The sequence below is a fragment of the Frankliniella occidentalis genome, unplaced genomic scaffold (assembly GCF_000697945.3).
Source record: "Frankliniella occidentalis isolate FOCC.00 unplaced genomic scaffold, Focc_3.1 Scaffold117, whole genome shotgun sequence".
In the NCBI taxonomy this organism is placed as follows: domain Eukaryota; kingdom Metazoa; phylum Arthropoda; class Insecta; order Thysanoptera; family Thripidae; genus Frankliniella; species Frankliniella occidentalis.
In genome coordinates, this window is record NW_026267245.1 from 615,179 (window position 1) to 639,758 (window position 24,580).

At 42.7% G+C, this 24,580-nt stretch overlaps 7 protein-coding genes across 18 annotated transcripts in view; 2 read left to right on the plus strand and 5 right to left on the minus strand.

The window, feature by feature from the left end:
- Positions 1-1,725, minus strand: part of LOC113209908 (transcriptional repressor CTCFL) — a gene marked incomplete in the record, with an annotated part of 6,850 nt that extends 5,125 nt beyond the window's left edge. The window contains 5 exon segments of one of the 3 annotated variants that reach the window (XM_052270325.1): positions 50-162; positions 253-369; positions 460-576; positions 665-747; positions 1,434-1,725. In XM_052270325.1, the coding sequence (XP_052126285.1) occupies positions 50-162; positions 253-369; positions 460-576; positions 665-692 (375 nt within the window). 3 annotated transcript variants of the gene reach the window in all.
- A 399-nt stretch (positions 1,726-2,124) lies between these two features.
- LOC113209931 (U3 small nucleolar RNA-associated protein 18 homolog) lies at positions 2,125-5,578 on the minus strand. 3 transcript variants are annotated; one of them, XM_026427703.2, is made up of 10 exons: positions 5,437-5,578; positions 5,172-5,344; positions 4,651-4,908; positions 4,384-4,570; positions 4,123-4,311; positions 3,833-4,030; positions 3,586-3,754; positions 3,169-3,467; positions 2,847-2,986; positions 2,125-2,740 (listed from the first exon to the last, which is right to left on the minus strand). In XM_026427703.2, exons 2-10 carry the CDS (start codon positions 5,324-5,326, stop codon positions 2,716-2,718), a joined length of 1,620 nt encoding a protein of 539 aa, XP_026283488.1. In that variant the 5' UTR covers positions 5,327-5,344; positions 5,437-5,578; the 3' UTR covers positions 2,125-2,715. The 3 variants fall into 3 exon arrangements, with proteins under 3 accessions (XP_026283488.1, XP_026283489.1, XP_052126288.1); XM_026427704.2 differs by having other exon boundaries at positions 5,423-5,511; XM_052270328.1 differs by lacking the exon at positions 5,437-5,578 and having other exon boundaries at positions 5,172-5,416.
- On the plus strand, positions 5,570-8,257 carry LOC113209933 (protein cereblon). Of its 3 annotated transcripts, XM_026427705.2 has the most exons (10): positions 5,570-5,706; positions 5,794-5,910; positions 5,983-6,068; positions 6,545-6,762; positions 6,850-7,005; positions 7,085-7,216; positions 7,289-7,407; positions 7,529-7,671; positions 7,752-7,948; positions 8,019-8,257. In XM_026427705.2, exons 2-10 carry the CDS (start codon positions 5,808-5,810, stop codon positions 8,173-8,175), a joined length of 1,311 nt encoding a protein of 436 aa, XP_026283490.1. In that variant the 5' UTR covers positions 5,570-5,706; positions 5,794-5,807; the 3' UTR covers positions 8,176-8,257. The 3 variants fall into 3 exon arrangements, with proteins under 3 accessions (XP_026283490.1, XP_052126291.1, XP_052126292.1); XM_052270331.1 differs by having other exon boundaries at positions 5,664-5,910; XM_052270332.1 differs by lacking the exons at positions 5,570-5,706; positions 5,794-5,910 and having other exon boundaries at positions 5,983-6,113.
- Positions 8,258-8,530: 273 nt separating this feature from the next.
- LOC113209934 (histone chaperone asf1) lies at positions 8,531-10,325 on the minus strand. The gene is made up of 5 exons (XM_026427706.2): positions 10,158-10,325; positions 9,913-10,033; positions 9,502-9,617; positions 9,245-9,421; positions 8,531-9,175 (listed from the first exon to the last, which is right to left on the minus strand). Exons 2-5 carry the CDS (start codon positions 10,019-10,021, stop codon positions 8,963-8,965), a joined length of 615 nt encoding a protein of 204 aa, XP_026283491.1. The 5' UTR covers positions 10,022-10,033; positions 10,158-10,325; the 3' UTR covers positions 8,531-8,962.
- A 1,005-nt stretch (positions 10,326-11,330) lies between these two features.
- Positions 11,331-15,126, plus strand: LOC113209920 (ataxin-7-like protein 3). Of its 5 annotated transcripts, none has more exons than XM_026427686.2 (5): positions 11,331-11,701; positions 12,328-12,571; positions 12,647-12,850; positions 12,949-13,360; positions 13,440-15,126. In XM_026427686.2, exons 1-5 carry the CDS (start codon positions 11,572-11,574, stop codon positions 13,695-13,697), a joined length of 1,248 nt encoding a protein of 415 aa, XP_026283471.1. In that variant the 5' UTR covers positions 11,331-11,571; the 3' UTR covers positions 13,698-15,126. The 5 variants fall into 5 exon arrangements, with proteins under 5 accessions (XP_026283471.1, XP_026283472.1, XP_026283470.1 ...); XM_026427687.2 differs by having other exon boundaries at positions 11,333-11,701; positions 12,334-12,571; positions 12,946-13,360; XM_026427685.2 differs by having other exon boundaries at positions 11,338-11,701; positions 12,946-13,360.
- A 1,059-nt stretch (positions 15,127-16,185) lies between these two features.
- Positions 16,186-19,012, minus strand: LOC113209900 (uncharacterized). Of its 2 annotated transcripts, none has more exons than XM_052270330.1 (4): positions 18,812-19,012; positions 18,359-18,505; positions 17,522-18,016; positions 16,186-17,232 (listed from the first exon to the last, which is right to left on the minus strand). In XM_052270330.1, the coding sequence occupies exons 2-4, from the start codon at positions 18,488-18,490 to the stop codon at positions 16,426-16,428; spliced, it is 1,434 nt and encodes a 477-aa protein (XP_052126290.1). In that variant the 5' UTR covers positions 18,491-18,505; positions 18,812-19,012; the 3' UTR covers positions 16,186-16,425. The 2 variants fall into 2 exon arrangements, with proteins under 2 accessions (XP_052126290.1, XP_026283450.1); XM_026427665.2 differs by having other exon boundaries at positions 18,700-19,011.
- Positions 19,013-19,609: 597 nt separating this feature from the next.
- Positions 19,610-23,816, minus strand: LOC127749993 (neural proliferation differentiation and control protein 1; the record flags this gene model as incomplete). Its single annotated transcript, XM_052270318.1, is given in 3 exon segments — positions 19,610-23,230; positions 23,365-23,467; positions 23,655-23,816. Coding segments are annotated over 3 exon segments (481 nt in total), but the record flags the coding sequence as incomplete, so codon positions are not given.
- Positions 23,817-24,580: the final 764 nt, after the last annotated feature.

Consider the following 24,580-nt stretch of genomic DNA (forward strand, 5'->3'; position numbering starts at 1 on the left):
GGGATATAGTTGACAGAAATTAGAAAAGACTTGAACTTAATTAACATACATCTTGAACAGTTTGAAGAGACGCCACAGTACCACTTTGATTTTGATTATCTTGGGGTTGCATTGCAACATATGTTGTTTGACTACTTGAAGCAGGTGCAGCATTTGGAATGCCTGTAACCATTTCAGACAGACAGATATTAATCATGAAAAACTAATTTTAGTTCAATATAAAAGTAAGAACAAGAACAAAAAATAGCTTACCAGAAACAAGTACAGGATTTTCGTTGGGGTTAGACTGAAAATAGTATTGACCATTCTCATCCATGAAGTAGGTTCCATCGCTTGGAGTGTCAGGATCAGGCACTATTGTTTGAACATCTGACAAAACCATAAAAAAATTGAGATAAGACTATAAGTCAAAATGCTTTACTACCATTTACAAATAGCCCTCAAAATTTTAAACCACACCTGTAAGAGGTTGAATAGTTGTTCCATCTCCTGTCTGGATTTCTTTATTAAAATTGTCTAAATAGTTTTGAATATCTGTGATTGTCTCACTCGAAGTAGCTTCAAGCTTTATTTGTGCTGTCATAAAATAAAAACAATGCAGGTTAACAAGTTGTCATTATCTTCTGGGAAATAGAGAGCTAGCAAAAATTCATTTTTATCTTACATGTTTTTTTTTCTTTGATAGTGCTCATGGTTGCTACTCTCACTTGAGATCAGCTATCAGAGATGCCGCTAACACATCAGATTCTGGAATGACATATATTGCTGTTTAAAAGTGAGTTTTGAAAAGCATCAACTGTTCTACTTGTGGAGTGGAATAGACCAAGGTATAAGAAGTTCTGAAAATAAAAGCCAAGTTGCGTACATCATTCTGAAATTTGAATAGGAGCAGCTTCGCATAGAGGCACAGGTAACAGCATGTAATTAAAATATATGTATAGGCTGTTAAATTTTGAATGTATTATTGAAAAAATAAAGTTTTTCAGGAATTACAATATTTTTATTAAGAAAAACATAGTTAACTATTTGGTCAAGTACTGTCTGACAGGATCCTTAAAGGTCATGAAATACATCTCAAAGGAATCTTGGCCACGCAGTCAATGCAGGCAAACTAAGGAAATGCTGCACGTAGCCGATGTCACAACAATTTTATCGACGGTAGTTCATTCAAGTTTGAACAGTAGGGGGAATTTGAGTGGGAAATAATTCTGAAGCAAGCACTACTAGCGCCACAAGCCCGAGGCAGAACACCAAGATGGTGGAACATATAATGCCTCAACCGTGTAAAACATTACGGGCTACTAGATGGAATGGAGCAGAGGGCCCTTAAGAGTGATACTATCAAATCAAAACAGTGATAGATACCTTTCTGAGACCATTAATATTGAGCTGTACTGTTTTGACTTCACTAGCGCTGTGGCGAGAACACATACCTTAGTTTTTCAAGAACGATCGTGTGAGGGCGTTGCAGCCGTTACAGGCCAAAACCGTCAAGATGGCGATCGAAGTGAGGAAGAAGCGTGCACAGAAGTGTCTCTCTCTACTTGCTTAATTTGGCGACATTTTGTTTTTGTAAATGATCTCAAATCGTATTCGCGCGTCAGTCCTCATTACATAAATTACATCAGCAAAGTTCAGAAGTCTGAATAATCGTCATTGGACGGGAAAACACTGTACGATGTCGATGTATTATTCGCTGGAGCATGTAGCGGGTGGGGGAGGGGAGGAGGAGGAAGGGAGGGGAGGGGTAGGCATATGAAGTATGGTCCAATAGTTAAGACAAACTTAGTCTGGGTCCAGAATTATAAATAAAAGTTGAATGGTTTTTTAGCATAAATTGGTGCGATGTTGCCTTTCTATTAGTTAACGAGTACCTACGAATGCAAACCTCAAAATACCTCATCACTGCCGATAATCTTACCTAACGTTATCACCTTTCCTGACTGGGAATAGCGTCAACGTGTTTGGCGCCAACTTTTGAATCACCTTGTCACTTAACTCAAGTTACAATTTTTGGCGCATACCTTAAGATATTTCAGGAGAAGTTGTTGTATTCGAAATTCCAGACATACAAGAGTGTTTCTAGGGAAATATCAATGAAAACACATAAAGAGAAACCGAAAATTGAAAAGATTGAAATTACATTTTATTCAATTAATCGATTTTCAAAAAAAGTAGCTCACAGCCAGGTACAGCAAATAGTAGGTAGGTTAAGGAAACCATGTACATATATCACAATATCTTCTTATGCATTTGTTATATTTTTTTCAGCTTGCATGCAGATTGTTCTGTGCAAATAGTTAGTAATTTGTGAACAGAGTATAAATTCTATAACAATTCCATATGCAAGCCTCATATATGTATTAATATTTAAGCGACATTTGGATTCCACAAATGGATATTATCATAAAAACCACTAACCGAAGTAAGATAAAAGAAACATACAACTTTTTGGCTGTAAGAGGAATTGAGTTGACAGAGATAAGTTCAACACAGTCCATGAAAAATGTTTTAGTCGCATATGGTCATATATCATACAAGAATACATATGACCATAAATCACACTAACTATTATTTGATAAGAAAAGTGTGGAAAGAAAAACAATTAGATGTTTTAAAAATCTTTTTACATTGAATTTGCAGTCATTTATCCCTTCCGAAGGTGCGACCAACCATGAGGTAAGTATATAAAAAAGTAGCTATATTAAATTTGCTTTAATAGTTTCCAAAATGCTTTAACCTGTGATAATAAATAGACCACAATAAACATAAGTTAGAAGACAAAGGACAAACAAAATTAGATATCTGAAATATTTAATGAACAAAATCAATTAACAAAAACTTACCTGTACAGGAGAGCTCGCCCTCTATTGTTGCCTAGGGATAAGAAGCCACTGTGTGGAGAGAAGTCAAGGCACTGAGGTCTCATGACATTTTCAGCAACATGAGGAAAGTTGGAAAAGACGGTCATGGACGGAAAATGCATCTAAGGAGAGAAGAACAGAATTAGTCGAGAAAAGGCAACCTCAGAAACTACTCATCAGTCGAAAATATGTAGCTGAATTAGAAAGGAAAATTTGTTTTGTCTACAACAAAGAATGATAGATGTATTCCACAAAAGTAGAAAAGAGTGCGTAAAAAAAAACAACAGGTAACAATTGTGCTTACCAGTCTCACAGCATTTTCTTTGTCAACTGATGCCATGGCTAACACTTCTGAGGTAGCATTGAATTTTAAAGATGAAATTTGAGTAACTAAATTTAAGGCAATTTTCACTGGTTGAGGTGCTGCTGAAGAATAAATACTGGTCCCTTCATAAATATTTACGACTCCAGAGGATGATCCACAAGCAAGATATTGACCATTTGGTGACACAGCTAAACTTGTTCCAACAATACATCCATCATCAGTAAAGCGATGAATACAGCTTCGAGAATGCATGTCCCAAACATAAACCTCACCACCATCTATGATAAAAAATGAAATAAAAATAGAATACACGAAATTTCAAACTGGAGTGATATAAATTATTAATTCCTGATGAGATGAAAACACACAAATACATCAGGGTGCATAAATTATTACCTCCATGAGAATACAATCGTGAACCATCTTTGTTAAAACTAATAGCTTTAACATCACCATTCATTTTCAAACTACCAAGCCACTCCTTGCTTTGAGCTGTGATAAGATGAATATGACCAAATCTTCCAAGTGCTGCAATCAAGCGGCCATCTGGTGACATTGTAAAATTCTGAAAAGCAAACATTATGCTATCAATTTACCACAGTATATTAAAATGAGTTAATATGAGAAATGTGTAAGACATTACCTTCATGTTGGTTACTTCAGATGTGTGACTTATAGGAACTTTAATTGAGCGTCCCTCCATCATATCATAGACAAAAAAGTGGCCATGATGTTGAGACCCAACAAGAAATTGGGTTCCATCATTGGAAAAATGTGCACATCTAATGGGGAATCTTTCAAACTGAACAGTTTGTAGTTTAGTATTGGATTTTCCATCAACCTTGAAAAGACAAAAACAAACAAACAAAAAAACAAAGATTAGAGGGGAGGCAAAAGTATTACATTGAAATTAAGAGAATCAAATTCCCATACTTGGACAATGGAAACAGCCCCACCCAACCCAGCTACAAGAGATACAGTTGAAGATGGATGAAACTCAGTAGCAGAGATGATTGGACCTTCTGCATTAGAATCCACATTCAAATCCCTCAGATGTTTTGATTCAAGCAGCCCTTTCCCAAGATTTTGAGAGCGGTGATGGTGAAGAAACGGACCAGAGTGCTGAAAACATAATAATTTTAGAACTACTTCATAACTATTTAAAAAAAACGAAAAAACAGAAAGTAATCACACCTGCATAACATCGTCATCATCATCTGAATCAGTGTCACACTTTCTAATTGAGGTTGCTCCAAGCTCAGCCCATCGCGGAGTACCCATGAGAGCCTCATATTTACCCTTCAGGAAGCCTGAGTAAGAATCCCGGCTTCCTGAAGCATCGTGAAGTTTTCTTCCCTGTGATTGAAATGCTTGCTTCACCCTTAAACAAAGGCATACAATTATGGTATCTAAAATTCTATTATCAAATTAAAACAAAACTTCATTTAACTGAATGCATACTGAATAGCATCATCATCTTCATCCATCCATACTGGTTCTCTTTTCTTGTCATCATCACTTGTTGATGGGCTTGAATCACCCATCTCCACACCGGAGTCATCCTCAGATGGAGCCGAAGCTGATATATTTGGTTGTTTAGTAGCTCTGATTCTACTAGAGGTAACTTCTGGAACCTCATCAAAGTCCAGGTCAAGGTCATCCGCAGTGTCCAAATTGGCAACAACATCAGATGCATCGCCAAATATGAGTTTTTCCAGCCTAAAAATATCAAGTTCAAGATAACAATATTAAAACCTGACGAACTAGATAATTGAATGTTGTAGGCAAGTGTAGCAATGCTAATGTACGCTGAGAAATTTGAAAAATAAATAAAAACCTAACATGCCGAGGGAAAATTATGATCGATAAATAGCAATCATCATTTACAATACATGACATGTCCTAACAGGAGAGATAACCTCTCGATCACATTTTCAACTTGACGTTTTGGATAGCATATACAGACGTAAACTAATACATACCTGCGCTCTTCCAGCTGGCTGTCTACTCCTAAGGCATTAATACGTTTCTTCTTCTCTGATTTATTTCCATGCTGTTTAGAGCCGGACCCAGAGGACAAGCCTCCAGTACCCTCATCACGGGTCCTATGGCTCCTCTTCCTGCCTTTACCAAACATTGCTGTCTAACCAACCCACTAAAAGGATGAAATTAACAAATTGACGTTAAGGTAACCAAATGACACGATAAAATATGATATGGGAGGGATATTTGCCTAATTCTTTCTACCTATATTGATTTTATGGATGCAAGATATGAGGCAGCACCTTGTCAGCAAGCACAACTACAAGACCACACCACCACACACGCGTACGAGAAATGTTTGGAGCTTGGTTGGTGAATTTTTCATATTCTTGTACGTCAATAATTGTCATACTGAACCTCCTCTAAAAGAACTTCTGCTTTAAAAGGCCTGTGTTTACCTTATTGTTTTTGTTATTGTGTTGACGTTCTAAGAGCAGAACAAAATCAGAAAGGACAGAAAAACCGCCGATCTAGGTGTCGTACTTTAACTTTCCTCGCCTGAGAAGTCGTGTGTGACTAGTCTCTGCGGAGCTTGTCTCTTGAACTTCTTCTGTGTCTCAGATATTGAATTTATCATGGAAGGAGACGACGATAGGAGCTCTGATGATTCGTGGTCTGCTGATTTTGAGGTCGATCCTGTTGAGGCACAATTAGATGAATTTTGGGAACCTGCTCGTGGTGAGCCGATTCGATTTGCTCATTGTATTGTAGTTTCATCTAGCATGCACTTGAAAACGTATTTTGTTTCAGATGAAAGCGAAACCACAGCGCCACTTTCTAATGCTTTTGATGTCTCCGAACAAACCTTTGATCCTACTCTCCCTATGCAGCATTCTGTAAGAAGTGTTACTTGAAACTATCTGAGCAATTCCACGAAAATGGTAAAAAAAAATTGAAAGTTACATTATTAGTGAGCAACTGAGAGACACATTGAGTTTGTAGCTACACATGACCTGACGCATCATCTCAAGACACACCATGTCATGTGTTCATGTGTCATATGTGTTCCCAAGTAACAGAGGGCGGTCATAAAAACATTATAGTCACTATTTCATGTCACTGACTTTAGCCACTGGGAGCTTTGTTTTTAAACAAGTCGTTGAAATGACATTTATGGACGTGCTAGTCATATCACAAATTATGTCACTGTAACGTTTTTGTGACCAGTCGCTGTTACTTAGGTTGCAACAATATGTAGCACCTCTCAGTCACTTAACAAATGTCAGAAATGTTCTCCCTTCACGGAATTGCTCATCTCATGCTTTATGTCATTTATAAGCTGGCAGCTTATGGTTTTATTCTCCTGTTGTAGTATCTAGGCACTGATCTGACAGTCTTGCATGGACGGACATTGCTAGATGATGACGAAGGATCTTCCTACTGGTTGCCACTTCTTCCGCAGATAGACGTTGTTCTAGTACCTGGTCAAACTCTTCCACTTTCAGTGTCTAATTCTGAACACCAGCATACACTTCAAATGATAAAAAGAGCTCTGGATGGAAACAAAATATTTGCAACAATCTGCATGTTGTGAGTAATTTTTTAAAAATCTAATTTGAAACATAATTTTGTGAATAAGATCCTTGATGCCGCAAATGCTTTCCTTTCTCGTTGCAGGCGACATGAAAATATGACTGATTTATATTATGCTGATGTTGGAACAACTGCAGAAATTTATGAAGTTCATAGCGGAGGTGAAAATAACTCTATGAAAATAAAAGCTATTGGCCGGCAGCGTTTCCAACTCCTTGAAACAAAACCAGACTCTGAAGGGTTAGTAAGGATTCCAGATCAGATACTCATAATAATAAATACTAAAGCCTGTAATATTCATGAAAAAATTTCCCAACAGCTTCTTTCCATTAGCACGTGTAAAGGTTCTTCCTGAAATCACTCTACCCAATCCAATGTCAGAAAATGCTTTTCAGTGTCTTGACAGGTATCGAACAAATGTAAATGATGAGGAGAAAGCATTAAAAAGAAGGTCAGTTTTTTTCCACAGACAAATTCATTGTTTTACATTTTGTCTCATGATAGTATTGCATGGCTTTTGCAGACACAGTTTGCGTTCCAGTGATTCATTGACTTCAGCATGGCCTTTATGGATCTATGAGCAGTATGATCCACAAGTCCTAGTGAAGAGAATGAAAAGAGTTTTATCAACCTATACTGCAGGTTCCTATTTTGTTTTTTGAATGACGAAACAAATATATTTGTGATTTCTTTGATACACAGTTTTATCTCTTCAAGAATTGTTATGTTCAAACTGCATCATGGTCTTTTCTTACAATTGCAGCCTCACAAATCCCCTCTGATCCAATAGAGCTGTCTTTTTGGGTGGCACGCTCCCTTCCAGTCAGTGACGCTGTTCGACTCATACCTCTCAGAATGAACTCTGCAATACAACGCCTTCGCTGGGAACTTAACACATTGGAGAAGGTATTTATAATGAAGTACTTTTGAGTATAATTAGCCATCATGTATTTATATAGTTCTATTGTATCCCGTATCTCTCATAGCCAAGCATACTGTGCTGCAGAAATTGCAATCAGACAATAGCCAACCAGCAAGATGTATTTTCAATGTCAGCAGAGGGCTTGCAGGGCACTTACGTTAATCCTCATGGCTTTGTTCATGATACAATAACCATTCGGAAAGCCAATGGTATAGTTCTTCAAAATCAGCCTCCTTCGACAGAATTCAGCTGGTTTCCAGGGTAGGAATTGAAATGGCTCTCTTCATAGGGTATTAACTTGCCAATTTAATTTATTTTTCTTAAATTGCAGCTATGGATGGACAATAGCTGCATGCTCCCAGTGTCAAAGACACATTGGTTGGAGATTTACAGCGACAGATTCCCAAACAAGACCAAGCAAATTTTGGGGTCTTTGCAGACGGTCATTAAATTCCAAATCTGTCAAGGAATTATTCCCCAAAGAGTAATGCTCCTCACATCAAATCCTTGTTAATATATTTAAGACTCCTATGTAGTTGATCAAGAATATATTGTTTATTGGTAGGGTCATGTCAGCAACTTTTATTTCTAATGGCAATCTTAACTAGTGCACCATATATTTCTTTTCAGAAAACAGATCATACACATGTACAGATTTCATAATTTGTTTGAGCATAGTGTGTATCTGAAGCTCACATCACAGATGTGCTAAAAAATTCTTCCCTCTCTGACCTGACCTTTGAGGGAATGTAGAAGTGAATTTTTGTCCACAATAATTTACCAAATCTCAGACTGATATCATTAAACGTGAGGAACAGAAGGGAAGTAGTTATCAAATAAGGATTGCAAGTTTGTAAAAAGATATAATTTAAACTTAGAAATATGCACAAGATACATGCCAATTGCAATCAAGTATGCATTTCAGTACAATGTGACTAATGTCTGAGCTTGCCTAGAGTTTTAAAATTCAAAATGTAAAATCTACATGAAGTTTACTAACATTTTGATTTCATAAAATGACTTCATGTTGGATATGCATACATATGCAGAGACAATTTATATACTGAACAACAAACTCGGTAGACTGGCACCAACAGACAATTCATTAACAACAACACTGAACAATCGATGGACTTCAGCTCCCATCATTAAGTAAAATTTACAAGTGGTGAAAAGACATATCAAATAGTGGTCCTGCCCGATAAAATATACTAGGATGAAATTGGTGAAATGAGACTTAAAGTAATGATAAAAGTAAAAAATACAAAACTACGTTCACATCACTTCCATTGCACTTTGACTACTATTTTCACTAAATCCTATGGCAGATATACCATTAGAGGTAGATTCACTGGTGCCAGGAAGAGCATCCATTGTTTCTTCACTAACCACTTGATTGGATTCCGTATTGGTTGAAGTCTCAGAGTCATCCCAATTAATCTTAATGCGGGTTACTCTAGGCTGGGAGCTAAGAATATTGCGGTGAACCTAAAGAAAGGAAAATATTACTCAACTTTATATCATAGACTACTAAAATGAGTCCACAATTGATCTCACCTTATCAAACTGAGGCTGAGTTGGCGGGTTTTCACGGAGTTCAGGATCATTGTACTCGTTATTTATGAAATAACCAACTCTGACAAATTCCTGACTGCGGTATGAACAGGTAAGTAAAACGACTGTTACACCAAGAGCGTCAGCAACAGGGATCTTGTTAACATCTGGAGGATCAGCCTGGAATTCAGAAGACAATGTAAAGAACAGGAAAGAAAAAGGCGTCAGGCAAATTTAAAAGAAGTTGATAAGCAACAGACCTGAAACACAAACATGTGCTTTCCCTCTGGAATGGGACCGACATAGATAGTATCTAATACTTGATCATGTTCTTCACTTTCTGCTGAGCCAACATAAATCATCTTCCACTCCAGATCTGTAACGGAAAGAGAGTAAATAGATATCATGAACAAAATAACAGAGCAGAACCGGGTTCCCTGAACTGAAAACTTCAAAAGATATTGAAACTTAAAGGTTAGAAAGAACACACAGAAGTTAAACCAAGGAAGAATTAAAAGCACCAGAGAAATGACAGCATGCCGCACTCGGACGAAAGGGGACCATTCATTCTCATTGAAGTTCAAACCACAAGATGATATTGACCACTATCAAACGCTTTAGTCAAAAGGGGTAATAAACAAACTGCCAACGTAAAAGGGTTAATGACTCACCTTCTTTCAGTTCTTCAATACATTCGAAGGTTAATTCAAACTGGAACGGGTTAAGGAATGGCGAGGGATTGTCCAAGACAACAACGTTGCACAGCTGAACTTTGGCCATTGTGGATAGTCACTGGAAATGGAATAAGAAAACGGGAGTCAAGTCGGTCCAGAAGGTCCACAACGAGTTCAACAAACTCAACAATTTGACAGTACGCAATATAGCGTACCCTATATCGGTTTGGTGCAAAACTTACCAGTGATCCAGAAGGAGAAACGGATGTTCGATACTAAGTACACGCGATTGAATAAAATACAGTGGACAAACACAGTCTGAGCCGAAGGACAGCAACTGTCCAAGTGCTTCTGAATGGCGCCAATGCAGCTACAATAAATGTCGTACGCAACGGAACGAGTGTTCCTGAACAAAAGCAGTAGTGGAAATGGAAAAAAAATAAGATTGCCAACTGTCGCAAGTGGAAATAAAGCGGGAAACATTAAAAAATCTCCTTCTTGATTCAAGAAGCTAGTTTCTGTTATATTTTTAGTAAAAAGGAGAATATTATGATGTATAAAATAACAGTTCTTATCATAATTATTAAATTTTTAGTACTGACCACCAGCTGTTGGGCTGTCAGATTTGGTGATCACATGACATTTGTCCGACTGTCAATGCCGTGATTGGACGAAAAGAGATGGGCGGCAACGGGAGGACGACGCTCTTTTATTTTCGCCTAGGATTCGAGGATGCTGCGATTCGCTTATCCGACCTTAATCCTAGCGGTCCTCCACAGTCCGACCAGCCAAATCCAATCCCATGGAAAAGGATGAAAACACGACAGCTCGTGCGAAATGAGGGAATAATGTTGTGGGGGTAGTCCGCCTTCGAAGGAAGTAGTCTAGGAGGAGTCTCGGCATCACAATTCCCGAGTACCGGGTACCGCTTACCGGGTACCGTTCAGCGGGTACTAAGCATAAAAACCTATAGTGATGAAGGGGCATCAAGCCCGGTGATATATTTTTCCGGATCCTATACTCTCCGTTGTTCTAGTTTGATAGGGAAGGTTGAATGGTAAGGTATCAGGATCAGGTAGGCGTTAAAGGGTACTGTCCTAACTGCCCCCCCCCCTTTCCACCTACCCCGCTCCATGCAGTAAGACCGAGGGGGAAGGGGGAGGTTTTGCCGAACGCATCATTAAATGCACCGTTTCGGGGCAACTGTCGCATTTGATGCGTATTATTGGGGCTGTATATGGGGGCGCGTCAGCGCGGTATCCTGGCCCTCCCTCATGGGTGCTCATGGGGAAAAGCTGTGTTATCCCGGGAACCGTGCTATCAATGAGTCTTGGGGTTATCCTTGAGGGATTTATTGCATCCTCTGGGCCGAGGCCGAGAGCACTACTACTGCCTGTGGCCCGCCCCGCCGCCCCTTGTCGCACGGTGCGCGGCACAAGTTAGGCCCCACTGTTTTCCGGGGGGTCAGTGTGCTCCCCTCGGCAGATTCCTAGCATTCCTCGAACCCTTGAGCAGAAAAAAACTGTACCAGCGGCTTGAACAATTGTGTCCAGATGAGCCCCTTTACTATCGCCACCAAGCGACGCCACAGCTGTCGAGGCGATTAGGAAAGTGGGCAAGAGTGACAGCTCCATCGACCTCAAGATAACGGTGTTCATGTTGGGTACCCTGGCCACCCCTATCTCGGGCAAGTCTCCTTCCTTGGACCCAGTCCCCACCCTGAAATGCAGTAGAACTGTCAACCAGAAAACTCAACCCCTTCCCGTGGGGAAGATGGATGCTGAAGGCGAGTACTTTTACAGTCGCAGGGCAGCTGTATCTTCCCAACGGACTCGGAGGCGAGGCGCGTGCCGGCGGCTGCGATAATCATTTTGTCCCTTTGGGTGACATTTCCCAGTTTTCCCTCTTGCATTAAGTGTCAGTCGATTAGACATTGATTGAGGTACTCAAAGGGATGATAGTTTTTCCTCTGCCGACCCGTTTTCCCATCTGTTTACACTGTGACATAGAGGAACATAACCTCACTTTACATTACCAACAATGGCTGTTTTCTCGTAAACGTCAAGTAGAAACTGGTTCAGAGTCAGTTTAAAACCGGTAGAATGTGCAAAACGAAGGACTTAAAGCCCAGACCTTCTGTTTTTCATGATATGACTCTGTGCTATACGGTGTTTTGTTCTTAGAGTAATGTATGTAGATCATATGTGGTTGTGTGATTAGTGCATAAGAGGAAGAGGTAATTTTAAACACTTTCCTTTCCTAAACCATTGCAAAACATATTCTTACACTGCACTTCTTGTTTAGAACCGACTCAAAGTCTCAGCAATTTTCCCAGCGTTTCATTATCTAGTGATTAAATTATCTAATAAAATTATCAGAAAAACTATTTCTAAATATTCTAATTTCCTTTAGTTTCAGATAATAATAAAAAACAGCCAGACATGTTGTCTTCAGAAGAAGTGGATGCATTAGAAGGCATCAATCGCCGATTCCAGGAGTTAATGAGTGATCCTGAAATCCTCAATGAGGCTGCAAATTTTTTAGTTGAAGATCTGATTGATGAAATGACTATAGGAATAGTTTTTGAAGTTCACCGTTCTGCCAAGTTGGGTGTTCTTGATCCTGAGGCAGACATGTCTGGTGAAGACATCACTAAGTAAGTTCCATGTTCTCAAATTTAAGTGGGGGTGTTCTTAATGTGATTGCTTACCTAAATCATATTTCCTTATAGGTTCAAAATAATAGATGACCCTGGCTTGGATGTTTTTGGCCAGCCGCCTGTCATAAAAAAATTTCAAGACTGTATCTGTCCGAGCTGTAACAGGGGTTTAGCAGCCTCCAGGTTTGCGCCTCATCTTGAGAAGTGCATGGGAATGGGCAGGAACAGTAGCCGTATTGCTAGCAGGCGTATTGCTAACAACAGTAAGGAAACAAGGTTGGTTTTCTTTCCAATATTTTTTTTCTGAAACCTTCCCAGATATGTGGTATATTATTATATATTTGGTCATGTTTGGTTTCTCTCCATTTTAGTAGTGCTGTTGTGAGTGAAGATGAAGATGATGAATGGACTATTGGAGGTGACAGGCGGCGGAAAAAACGGGACCGCAGCAATGGGAATGCAAAGAAACCATCGAAGAGTCTTAAATCAGATAGAAGAAATGGTGACTCAAATAGTTCCTTTGGGGGCTCTGTGTCAGAGAGCCTTGGTAGTTCTTCTGGCAACAATGCATCTTTTGATGCTAGTAGTGCAGCTCTAGAAGCCAAGCGACCTGATGAAAGAAGAACCTTACTGTCAAATATTTGTGGTGTAATATCAGAGCACACTAGAAAGTTGTGCACGAGGTCTCTTCGTTGTCCACAACACTCTGATGAACAACGTCGTGCTCTAAGAGCGTCTGTTCTTGTAGATGAAACCAATTTTCAGTCAGAAATCCCTGAAGTACAGGTAATATGCAATATTTTTCTCCTAAATTTTGGGGCACATGTTGGTTGAGCTTCCATCTGATGTTTCATTTAATTTTCAGGTTAATGTGGAATCTCTTGGTCTTGATCCAGATGATCTGCTTAGTGGTCTTGGAGGTGGTGTGGGCTCTTTAGGTGGTTTAGGCATGGGGTCTCTCAGCCGTGGAAGCTGGGAAACAGAACGCTCAAATGCCTCTTCTCCTGCTGATTCAGTTTCTGTCAGCTCTTCTACATCTAGCAAAAAGCGTGAGAAATCAAGTCCTGGAAAAAGTAGCAATCATAAAAAGAAAAGTAAACATTCATCTTCACATGAGCTGTAACTGTTGCAGCCATAGATGCCAATTTTGTTTTACTTATGTGCATAATTTTTGTTTCATAGGCCAGTGTGAACTGTTCATTGCTTCCTGGTTATATTCATTTTATATCCTCTTTTGAGCTAAAAGTTTTCAATTTTTAAAGGCTTTTGCTTTTGTTTGAGAAAGGAACATAAAAAGCTCCTAGTTAAATAGATGTGTAAGCTGATTTTGATACAGAAATTATCAATTATTTCAAACCCTTCTCCATTCTTCTTAAATTTAAAATCTGAATGGTGAGTTGTTAAAAATGTTGTTGAAAAGTTAGACATCAATTGGAAAAGAATGAAGTTACGTGTCTTCTACGAATTCTTCCCATTTGTGTACTGAGTATGACTGTGGTAGTGTATTGTCTAGTTTGTGTGGCTTTTCAGTCTTAAACCTAAACCTCCTTAATGTGATGTATATACCATTTACTTAAGCTCAAATATTGTTGCTGGGCATGAATATTTCTTCAAAATTAAGATAAATTCTGATTTTGAATGTCAAATTTTTAATGAATGTTTATGATGCTCATGCATGCCAGTGGCCAATGCTGTGTTGTATACGTAAGGCACAGGAAATCAACTTTACTACCTCTATGGATTTCAAATGAAGAAATTCAATTGATTGTGTAAAAGCTATGAAAATGTACGGTTCACATCCTAGTAGTGAATCAATCTGGAATGTGCTGGAAGACCAATTTCAAATGCTCTCATTGCAATTGTTGAATTTATTGGGTGAGGAATCAACAATCTTATGAAGCATGCGCCATCTTAGGTCCATGGTAAAATTGCTGCCTGTGCAGCTATGAGGGTGAAGCATGCACATTTGGCTATGCTCCACACTCACAGCCCACATAAGGATGATAATATTCATCTGTCACCTAGAGGGACGTTAGTTGTGTGTATTCTGTTCTCACTTTCAGTAATAGTTGCTGCTTGTGAAAACATTTTATTTCTTACAGGGTCTTTTTCTTAATTTTAAAAGCCTTCAGCCTTAAGTGTATTGATGCATTCTATTACTTTCCCGTTGTGTTAGAAGTAGTAATGGAAGAACTGAAATCTGGGAAGTATTATTCTCTGACATTCTACATTATCTTATAATGTAGAATCAAATTCAATGTTTGACAAAAACTGGAATATGATATTTGACATAAGAGTATGTTATGAGTATGTGATTTAATAACATAGCTCATGCTTAAATTTTCAACAAATTAGCTCGTCAAACAATTGTATTGGAAGTTGAGTTTTCATTCTGTCTACCCAAACTGATATATGGTTGAAAAGCCTTTGTGATGTGATCATATTATGTATATTATCATACATATTATCAAGTCGAAACTAATTTATGTATCCTTTACCATTCTATGCTATGTATGAAAAGTGAATTACAAGCAAAGATTTTTTTTTGTTAAGACATTGTTTACTTTTGTTCTTTTATTGAAATGACAACCCTTTTATTCAGATAAAAGGAAACTTGATTCCTGTTGGTTCAGGCTTGTGTAGAAGAAATGAAGAAGAAAGAATTTCGTGTATACAGTTGAGCCGTTTCAATGGCTTTAACGCCAACCGCCAGCCCTTCTCTGGAGGTCCCTAATGCATGTGAGGTTTAGGTAAAATCGTAGTACCTCTCCTCAGTCCCCATGCAGCACAGAGTGTTATATCCAGTGGGAAAACTCGCTCTTTCCAAGCCGAACGGATGTCTGTTCTTTCTAGATGGAGTTGTGGAGACACGCTCCATCCCTCCATACATCCGCGCAGAATGGGTTGCCTACGCAGCACGTCGCGGGCGCCCTTTTCCCTCCCTCCGACATAGACGTCCGTCTTGCTGCTTAGCTAATGTAAGACTGACAACTGACATGTGCTATGCGATGGGTTGCCTACTTCACGTGCCTGCAGTTGAACTTTTATAAAGTTTCGGTTTTAGACTCATTAAAAGTTTCTGTATATTTCAGTGCGGAGGGGCTATCGAGACGCTAGTTGCACTAGCCACAAAATGACAATGGTTAGGATGCTCTTGTACTTGGGACACCAACGGAAATGTATCTTTTCCAGCTTTCAGTTTTGTTCTGAAAAAAACTAAAAAAGGGGGAGACGTACAACAAAACAATCTTCATTTTGGCCGATGTTCCATGCCTAAGCGCCCGCGAAGCCCTGGGTAGGCAACCCAGCGGAGCTGCCGGGTGTAACAGAACTGCCTACCTCCCAGGCGCTCGACACTCGACAGCATAGCTGCTGCTGCGCGAGCCTCCACTCCACTAATGCAAACGATTAATATTATTACAATTAAAACTGATATCGCCCTGCTACTGCTTCTAGACACTTTGGTGTGATATTGTGGCTATAGTAGGGGGCACGCACCAACATACATCTCAAACTGGGATCGGTGTGATCGTTCTCCCTCTTTCCTTTCTTAACAGAACTGCCGCTGGCTGCTTGAGGGACAAAATAGTGGACACCAAAACGCCATAAGGTATTCAAAATAAAGCAATATTTTATTTCTTTACTGTTAAAATTAACTTATAACTGAAACTTTGAAACTGATTGCTGCACAGTACACTTTCGGACCGGCGAGATAAGCTATTTCTTTTGTTGAAAATTGTTACAATATTTATAGCTGTGCTTTCTTCCCACAAATACAGGGGTCTCGTCACCAGAACGCCACGGGGAGCATGCAGCAAACGAGGGGCCATACGCCTTGCCTTTCGTTAGCATCACCACATCACTGATGGTCCGGGGGGACACCCTCTGCAGAGCACTTCAATGGAAGAGGGCAGGAAACTTCGCACGGCCCGTCGCTGCAGCAAACAGGCCTCGACCTCTGGGCATGGATTGTAGAAATACGAGCGTTGTAGGACTAGCCGGGTGAGGCCATGGAGGCCGCAGGTCGCCAGGTCCTGGCCCAAGTGCGGGAAGAAGAAGCACCAGTCATCGTTGTCGTCCTCGTATTCACAGTGTATCCGGAGCTCCCGCAGAGACTTGCTATGAGCGCGGATCAGAGTCAGCATGGTAGTCTTGTGGTCTACATTGAGGCACAAGCCCAGCCACGTCAGCCCTTCATGCAGCGATGGGGGGAATGACACGTTGTCGCCATAGTAATTGTACACCATAAGACTACGCAGACGGGGCATGTGCTGCACTTGGAGCATCTGTTGCTCATTCGGAGACCACAGCTCCAGCTCCTCCAGCTGCAACGGCAGGTCTGGAAGTTTGCGGAACTCCTGGTCACTGTTGCCGATTATCAGTCTTTTAAGTGATGGCATTTCTACGGCCTGTTTGAGGGCCGCGTCCAGGTCGTCGACACTTTCGGACATCTCCAGCTCTTCGAGTTGGGGGGCCACGACACGGATGACACGCAGTAGCTCCGCCGAACCGGCTCCAGTTAGGTTTTGTAGGACGCGTATGTTTTCGCAGAGCCACGGGTTTTTAATAACGTCCTTCACCTTCCATTTTCGCCCTTCTGTATCGGGGCGATCTATGACGAAGGTCGAGAGCCTTGGAGGCCCTACCGCGACGGCAACCTGGAGTGAAATAACGACGCTATTTAAGCTCACGGGAGACGTGCCAACCAGCGCGTGGCGTGCGCGTGGGTTTAGCTGTCCCCACACTGAGCGTTTCACGAGGCGACGCCAACTGGGCGCTGGGTAGGCCAACCCGCCAAGCTGCCGCCTGAAGACGGCGGCGCACCCCACCACCCAGGGCGCCCAAGTGACCGGGCAAGAGAACACTTTGAAGTCGAACTTGCCCGCGCGCATCACCCTAAAATCAAGACCTCACCACTACTACCAACTACCAGGCTTCCAGGCTCACCTTGTGCAGTTCGGCGTCCGCCCGCAGCTGAAGAAGGAGGAGGCGCATGACGTCGTGATTTGGGCCGAGCTTCACCGACGCCGTCCACGTGTCCGCACTCTGCTCCGCAACCACGCGGCACTTTGTGGCTGCTAGCAGACGGAGGCTGTCCTCGAGCTGCACCACGAGCTGGAACTGCTCTCCGGCCAGCAAGTCGGGCGGGGTATCCTCGTCACCCGGCGCCTGCTTCCTCTGCAGCTTACCGAGAGTCTCTTCCATTCGCGACAGCTGAGCGACCGACGAGTCCAGCTGGCGGTTTAGAGCCTCCACCGCCAGAGGAACCAGGTGCCGCAGCTGCTCAACCAGCTTCCTCCCCGCGTCCACGCCTCGCTGCAGCTGCTGGACCGCAGTGTCCTCCCTCCTGAGCACCTTGCAGGGCGGCGGCGCGCCCTGCTTCTCAACCATCCGTATCAGGGAGATGTTGTCGGGAAGGTCGCCGGGGTCGACGGTCAGGTCCTAGGAGAAGATTTGGTATTCTAATTTACAATGGTATATACTTTGCTAAAAATGTTGAAAAGAAACAAATATTTAGCGAGTAGTCCACTTAATGAAATTATATCAAATTGGGCTCTAAAACAATAATGTCCGCTGATAAAGTGAAGGATCAGTTAGGCCAACATACAGTCAGAAAAGATTGAGCAGGGGGGAATCAGAATCTTTGCACAATATTACGTAACTTGCAAATCCTCCCAGCAAAATCTTTATGAATAGAATGTGGTCAGAATGTTACGCCCTTGCAAGGCACCCCAAAGAAAGAAACTTCTGTGATTTCGCATGAGAATGATAGATCAATCTAACCTTCATGCACATAGGACATCTCTTCATGCCAGGACTCTGCATGCACCTCAAGCAAATAGTGTGACCACAAGGCAAACACTTTGGACGATGATTGTTCAGGTCAAACTGCATGAAGCAAATGTCACACTGCATTATATCGTCCTGATCCTGAAACACATGGATAAAGAAATGTCGCATTTCAAGCAAATAGGGATAATGAAACCACTTCTTTAACTATTGAGTAAAATAAATACTTCTACAATTATGAAAAAGAAAACATATCTTTTTCAAATAAAAAAAAATTAAATGACAAGGAATAGCACATAACCCAGGTATCTTCTATTATCCACATTTTGACTTACATCACTAAAATATCTTGAAAGTTTTGTATGACTAAAAGCAGACATAGCCTCTGAGCTCCACTTTACTGCCAAAGGCTCGAGGAAAAAATGTTGACAGGCAGTCTTAACCTACTTGCCAGGCCTAAGAACGGCAAAGGATGGCACTGGTGACTGCTTCTGTTAGGAACGTGACGATTTCCACACAATCCGAAATTGGATAAATAGACGAAGTATACGAAATCAGGTTAGGTTCGCCGATTCCGGCAAGTCAAAACACGCCCCTTGCTAGCCGCCTCGTTTCCGGATGTGTACGCCAGTTCGACGGTGGGATTGGCTGGTTGTCGACCGGATGTGGCGGTGAGGTGACGTCGCGGGAAAGACAAATGCGCTACCGGCCCTGAGCGCGCCGCGGCCTAGCCGCCTTTCAAAAGTCTGAGACCTTCGCAGATTGCGGGTTTGTAACGTCTTTTTGATTGATCTCTGCAGTATGGGCGTTTACAGGCAGTGGAGAGGGTAGCGGCACAGTGGCCACTGTTATAATCAGCATACCCAGTGCGAAATGAAATATATCGTTTTGACATCGCATGTCGAAAATGTGTTCAAATCAGGTACAATTTTTTATTGTTCACCACATTCGATATCGGAACGTTATCGCACCCCAAACCCTTTCTCGGTGGGTAGCAACTGGACAGGCCCGACGCCAGGTCGCTCCGGGCGGGCCGCCGACTCCACACAGCTGCTTAGCAGGTTGGCCTACCCAGTGCGTTGCAGGCGCTCCCATCAGCCCAGCCTGCTTGGACGTCCGGTGCCCCGGTGCCCAACGCGTCCTCGGCCTCGGGTCCTGTCACCGTGACCATTACCTCAAACGTTCGTTGCGATCTCACTTTATGAGGGCATAGAGGAGATAAAGAGTAAATCTAAAGAAAAAGAATTGTATTCGTGAACTGTTTAATGGGACATAACATAATGATAGTGTACAGCGCATTTTTTTAAAACGTTGTAGAGCAGACTCTACATTACACGGTATGTCATATTGCAAACTATACAAATATATTTCTTATTTTATCATTTTTATAGAATAATCTGTGTTAAAATAATTTTGTTTCTTATGCACATAAGATTTAGCTCCACAGCCTATCGTATACCTCCAGGAGCAAAAGTCTTTCATCTTCTAGATGTTATTATCAGAAGATCACCCCCTCTGGTAAATCATTTTTGTTTCCACCTCGAACAAACACCCGCTCAATGTGATTTTAATACAAAGGAGCAAATTAATTTGGTTTACAGCCCACAGTAGTAGTGGAATTTTATCTAGGAACTGCTAAAATTAAGTCAGAGATATGTTGGCAATGTATGCACAGCAAAAAGCATGTAAATTTCATGTAGAGACAGTAGTTTAACTATACAGGCAGTTTACCTACCATCACGAGTGTGATGCTCAGTCAATAGTCGTAAAGAAACTCTGTTCCACGCGGTTCTTTCTACGTCTATTTTCTGTTGAGAATCGCCAACTGCCCGACCCCGTGTTGTACTCAGCGGAGGGAACTAGGTAGGTCTTCCCAAACACAAATAACCCAGGGGTAAATTGTGTTGTAAGAAATGTTCTTAGAAGAATTCTAGAAGACTGTCTAATCCGTAGAAAGAAACTTTGAACTACACGATTTACATGTCGGGCGACTCGCTCCGGTTCACAATACGATTACAATTAAGGCAATGAAATCCATGACCACAAACAACTTATTTTTGGCACACCTTCCTTCAACCTTTCTGAAATTTTCACCTGCAGATGTGACCCGGAAGTAACCTCGTTTAGTTAGTACTTGAACTTATCAGTATTAGGGCCATGCAAAAGCTTACACAAAGGATAGGTGAAGAGAAATAATCTTAAAACACCTTATTAAGGTGGAATTGAGACAAGCATTATTTTGCTAATGTTTTCAGTTAAAATAGCTTTTCACTTATTCGGGGCTACTATGACTAGGCATATTTTTCATCCAATACATGGCTGTAAGAGATCAAAATCACTTGTAAAATATAAGTACAATATTTATTATAATATTACAACTAAAATAAATAAGTTACATGAACAAAAATATGCAGGTTAAAGCACAGAACATAGCCAGGTGTCGACTCGGAAATTATTTCAAACGTCTGAATTAGTAAATTCTAAAAGCTGAGTCGAGGGCGTTACGTGATTGGTTCGTACTCAAATTTTTCCATGATACACATGCAGTCGACTATTTTTTTTATTTTCTTTTAAACTTGATCCAGATAATACTGTTATTTTTTACGGTCAGCCAGCAAGGCTTAACAAAATTGAGAGAATTTCCGCTTTTGTTGGCATGGGGTGACAGCGGCCCCGGGAATGTCCCCTTTCTTTCCGTTTGCCTGCTACACTTTCACAAAATGAGGCCGACAAGCGCCGGGTCGATACGATTGACTCTTCTTAATGCTACTCTCTTCAATCACGTCCCTCCTGAAGTACGCGTCGGGCAAACTGTCCTAGTGGAGGACAAGCGTTGCCCTACGTTTGCAACAGAGCGTCTCCGTGTCCCTACAGAGGCATCAGTAGAGCAATTTGAGACAACGGTGGAGCCGTAGTCCTACTGTTGAGTTTTGAGAGCACTCTGCCACACACTTGTCCAGTGAGCAGACTTTAAGACTTTTTGACTAGAATAGTTCACTGAAGCTCGCACCTCATTCGCGCGACTTGCACGAAGGGTTGCCTACTGCCCCTTAGGCCGCCAGTCAGGTTCAGTTAGGGCGCGTACGGGAAACCACTCGTAAGAAACATAGTCGGAGCAAACTATTCCCTAGAAAATTGACGGTGTGCTTTTTGAAATCAAGTGTAAACTTGAAAGATTTGTGGGGCTCAGTATCTATCCATTCACAAACTTCCCATATCAATCTTTAAGAATATCGTATAGTAGTTACAAGAAGAAGTTTACGCACCCATACCCAGACGCCCAGAGGTTCTACTCGCCGACCTTGTAAGACACCTAACACTAGGCCTTCAAATAGGGTGATCGTTGTCACACACACATCCTACCTCTCGCGCAACATATCGCACACAATCTGCACTCAGTAGTGCACTCATGAATGTTGCTATAAGCAACAAACAATCAGAGTCAGCCACTCCGTGACAATATCTTTGTACTTTGTAGCTATTTTAAACAGGAAGGGTGAACAACAGCAAAAAAAAAAAATAATTAAAAAATACCACAGGGTAAAAGGGACACATCTAAGTAGCTTGGTTGGATAGCGCCTTCCAATAAGGCATCGCCTTAAGAAATAGTTCCGATAAAAGCTAGGGAGTAGTGTTCTTACTGTCCGTCCAGATCCAAGCCATTTGCCTCCCCAAGCGGAAATCAGGTACTTGATACAAGCTAAACGGAGAGGGCGTGCAGTTGCGGGGGAGGGCGGCGAACAGCAGTAAAGTGACCGGTTCAGCCCCGACCTCCTCAGGGAAGCTGCAAACACCCCAGAATCCCCCCGGAACGCACACAGATCGAGGCAGACAGCCACTATCGCGTTACGGGGCGACCGGGGCATATGGGTAATATAGGGCGGGTTCGACTGCAACGCTCCCGGAGCGGCAAGTCCATGTTTTTCTTTACAATCGATGAGCCAAACCCTCACTTTTGCGTTGCTCACGAGCAGGCGATCCTTTGCGCCGCATTCCCGCTCTGCGGCTTTCTGAGAAGCCCGCACGCAACGCACAAGCGAGCGCACAGCGGCGGGCCACGCCACATGCCATCTTTGAGGGGCTTCTGCTCGTCTCGACTTACAAGGATAAATTGAAGAAAAAAAAAAGAAAAAATTCGAAAAAAAATTTACAACCATCATCTTGGATTGTTTAGCCAATAATGGGTCTTTTTATTATTTCGAAACGATGACTTGGACCCCAGTCGCTCCAGTGGCTCCAGTAGCTCCAGCTGCTCCAGTGACTCCAGTGGCTCCAGCGGCTCCAGTCGCTCCATCGGCTCTCCATCGGCTCTAGAGACTCGATTGGCTCCAGTAGCTCCAGTGGCTCCACTGGCTCCAGTAGCTCCATCGGCTCTAGTGACTCCAGTAGCTCCAGCGACTCCAGTGGCTCCAGTAGCTCCACCGGCTCTAATGACTCCAGTGGCTGCAGTGGCTCCTACGGAGCCGGCCACGTCAGCGTCGTGGTTGGCTCCGCATAAGATGATGAGGGAGGGAGGGGGGTGGGCGGGGAAGGTCAAGGAAGGGTGTGGGGGAGGCGTGGCGGACGCGTGGCGCGGGGCGCGGCGGGGTGGAAGCACGCGATGTCCTGCCGAAGTCCTGCCGGATCCTGCCGCAGTGCCGCGCGAGGCTCTTACGGCCGGTCCGACTTGTCGCTCGGCTTACTTCTGGTGGTCTTGCCGTTGTTACTGTGCTTGTCCTGCTTGGTCTTGCCCGCCTGCTGCTGCTGCTTGCCGCCCTCCGGGAGACCGTCACCGTCGTGTCCGGCCTCCGCGCCCACCCCGGGCGCCGGGGTCGCCGGGGTGGGGTCGTCCTGGAACAGGGGGTTCTTCACCTCCATCTCCTGCGTCTGGAAACGAAAGACGTGGCCGGATTAACAACCGCAGATGGAGAAATCCTACTTGACCTCGCATCACAGAGTAAAAAACAAACAAACTGATTTTAGCTATAACTGCGAAAAAAAAGGCTTCCTGAAGAACTTACCGGGGCGAGGCCAGGACACTCGTACACGGTGTAGTCGCCCTCCTCGTTTTCGTCCTCGCTCTCCGCCTCCGACATGGAGCCTCTGCGCCCGCCCGCCGCGCGGCTGAAAAGCAAAAAGTGTGCATTTATGTACGCAATAAATACAGTATCTGTGATGGGTATTTAAATAATGCCAAACTTTGGGAGTCTAAAAAAATTTTGGCAAGGAAAAGCGGTCTCTGGGTTTGGAGTGTGCTTAATCACTCCATTACGACTTTACCGTGTGCGAATCGCGTTGTGCTCGCACTCACCTCTCCATGGCGAGGATCTGCTGCTTCTGGTGCTGGTAGTGGTACATCTGCGCAGACTGGGCGAGGCGCCGGTCACCCGTGGGGCTGACGTCCTTGTTGGGGCCTGTGACACCGTACGCCGGGTACTCCACGTCAGCTGCCGCCTTGGCGTTGCGATGGAGGCTGCAACACCATAAGACACCGTTTTATCACCACTTTCGGTATTCATTTGAAATCGTAAGCCGCGTTCGTCTAATGAAGTATGGAAGTGATCCATTTTTTTTATCACGAAGTTGTGTTCGTCAAGCGGGTACGTTTAAAAAGATAAAAAAGTACGAGGGATTTTTTTCTTTCCTTCTCCTCTCTCCCATGCCCGTTTCCAAGGCGCCTGCGAACCAGGGGATAGGCAACCGGGTGCGCACGGGAGAGTTACGGGACAGCCTAAGCCTCAGGCGGCTGCCCGGCCGCGGTGGTGGGGAGTTCACTCTGAGAAGTAAATGGGCACTTTCCAACAGGTTTGATTCCTACCCAACGTCGGTTGCAGGAATTCCCCAGCAAACTCTAGTTTTACTATTTTACTTGGGATAATGTGGGTGAATCAATCAAGTTTGCAACGTTCGGAAACTTTTAATATGGTTCTCAATCTCTTGAAGATGTGCTTTCTTTTGCAAATAGTTAGTGCGCATCCCGTAAGCCTCCTCGGAGGAGTCACAATCCAGAAATACGCCACCACACGTTGGAAAAAAATCCCGGGGATCTCTGGCATTCCCGCTCCCTTTCGCTCCCCCCTATCATCTCCTTCCCTCTTTTCCAGGTGGCCGGAGACGCCCTGCTGTAGGCCATTCCCAACACCAGCGCGGCGCCGCCTCCTGGACCGAATTCGCCCGGCGAAAGGAGAAAAATAAAACTCGCGTGTGCGGTTCTCGTTCTCACGCGACTGGGTGGTG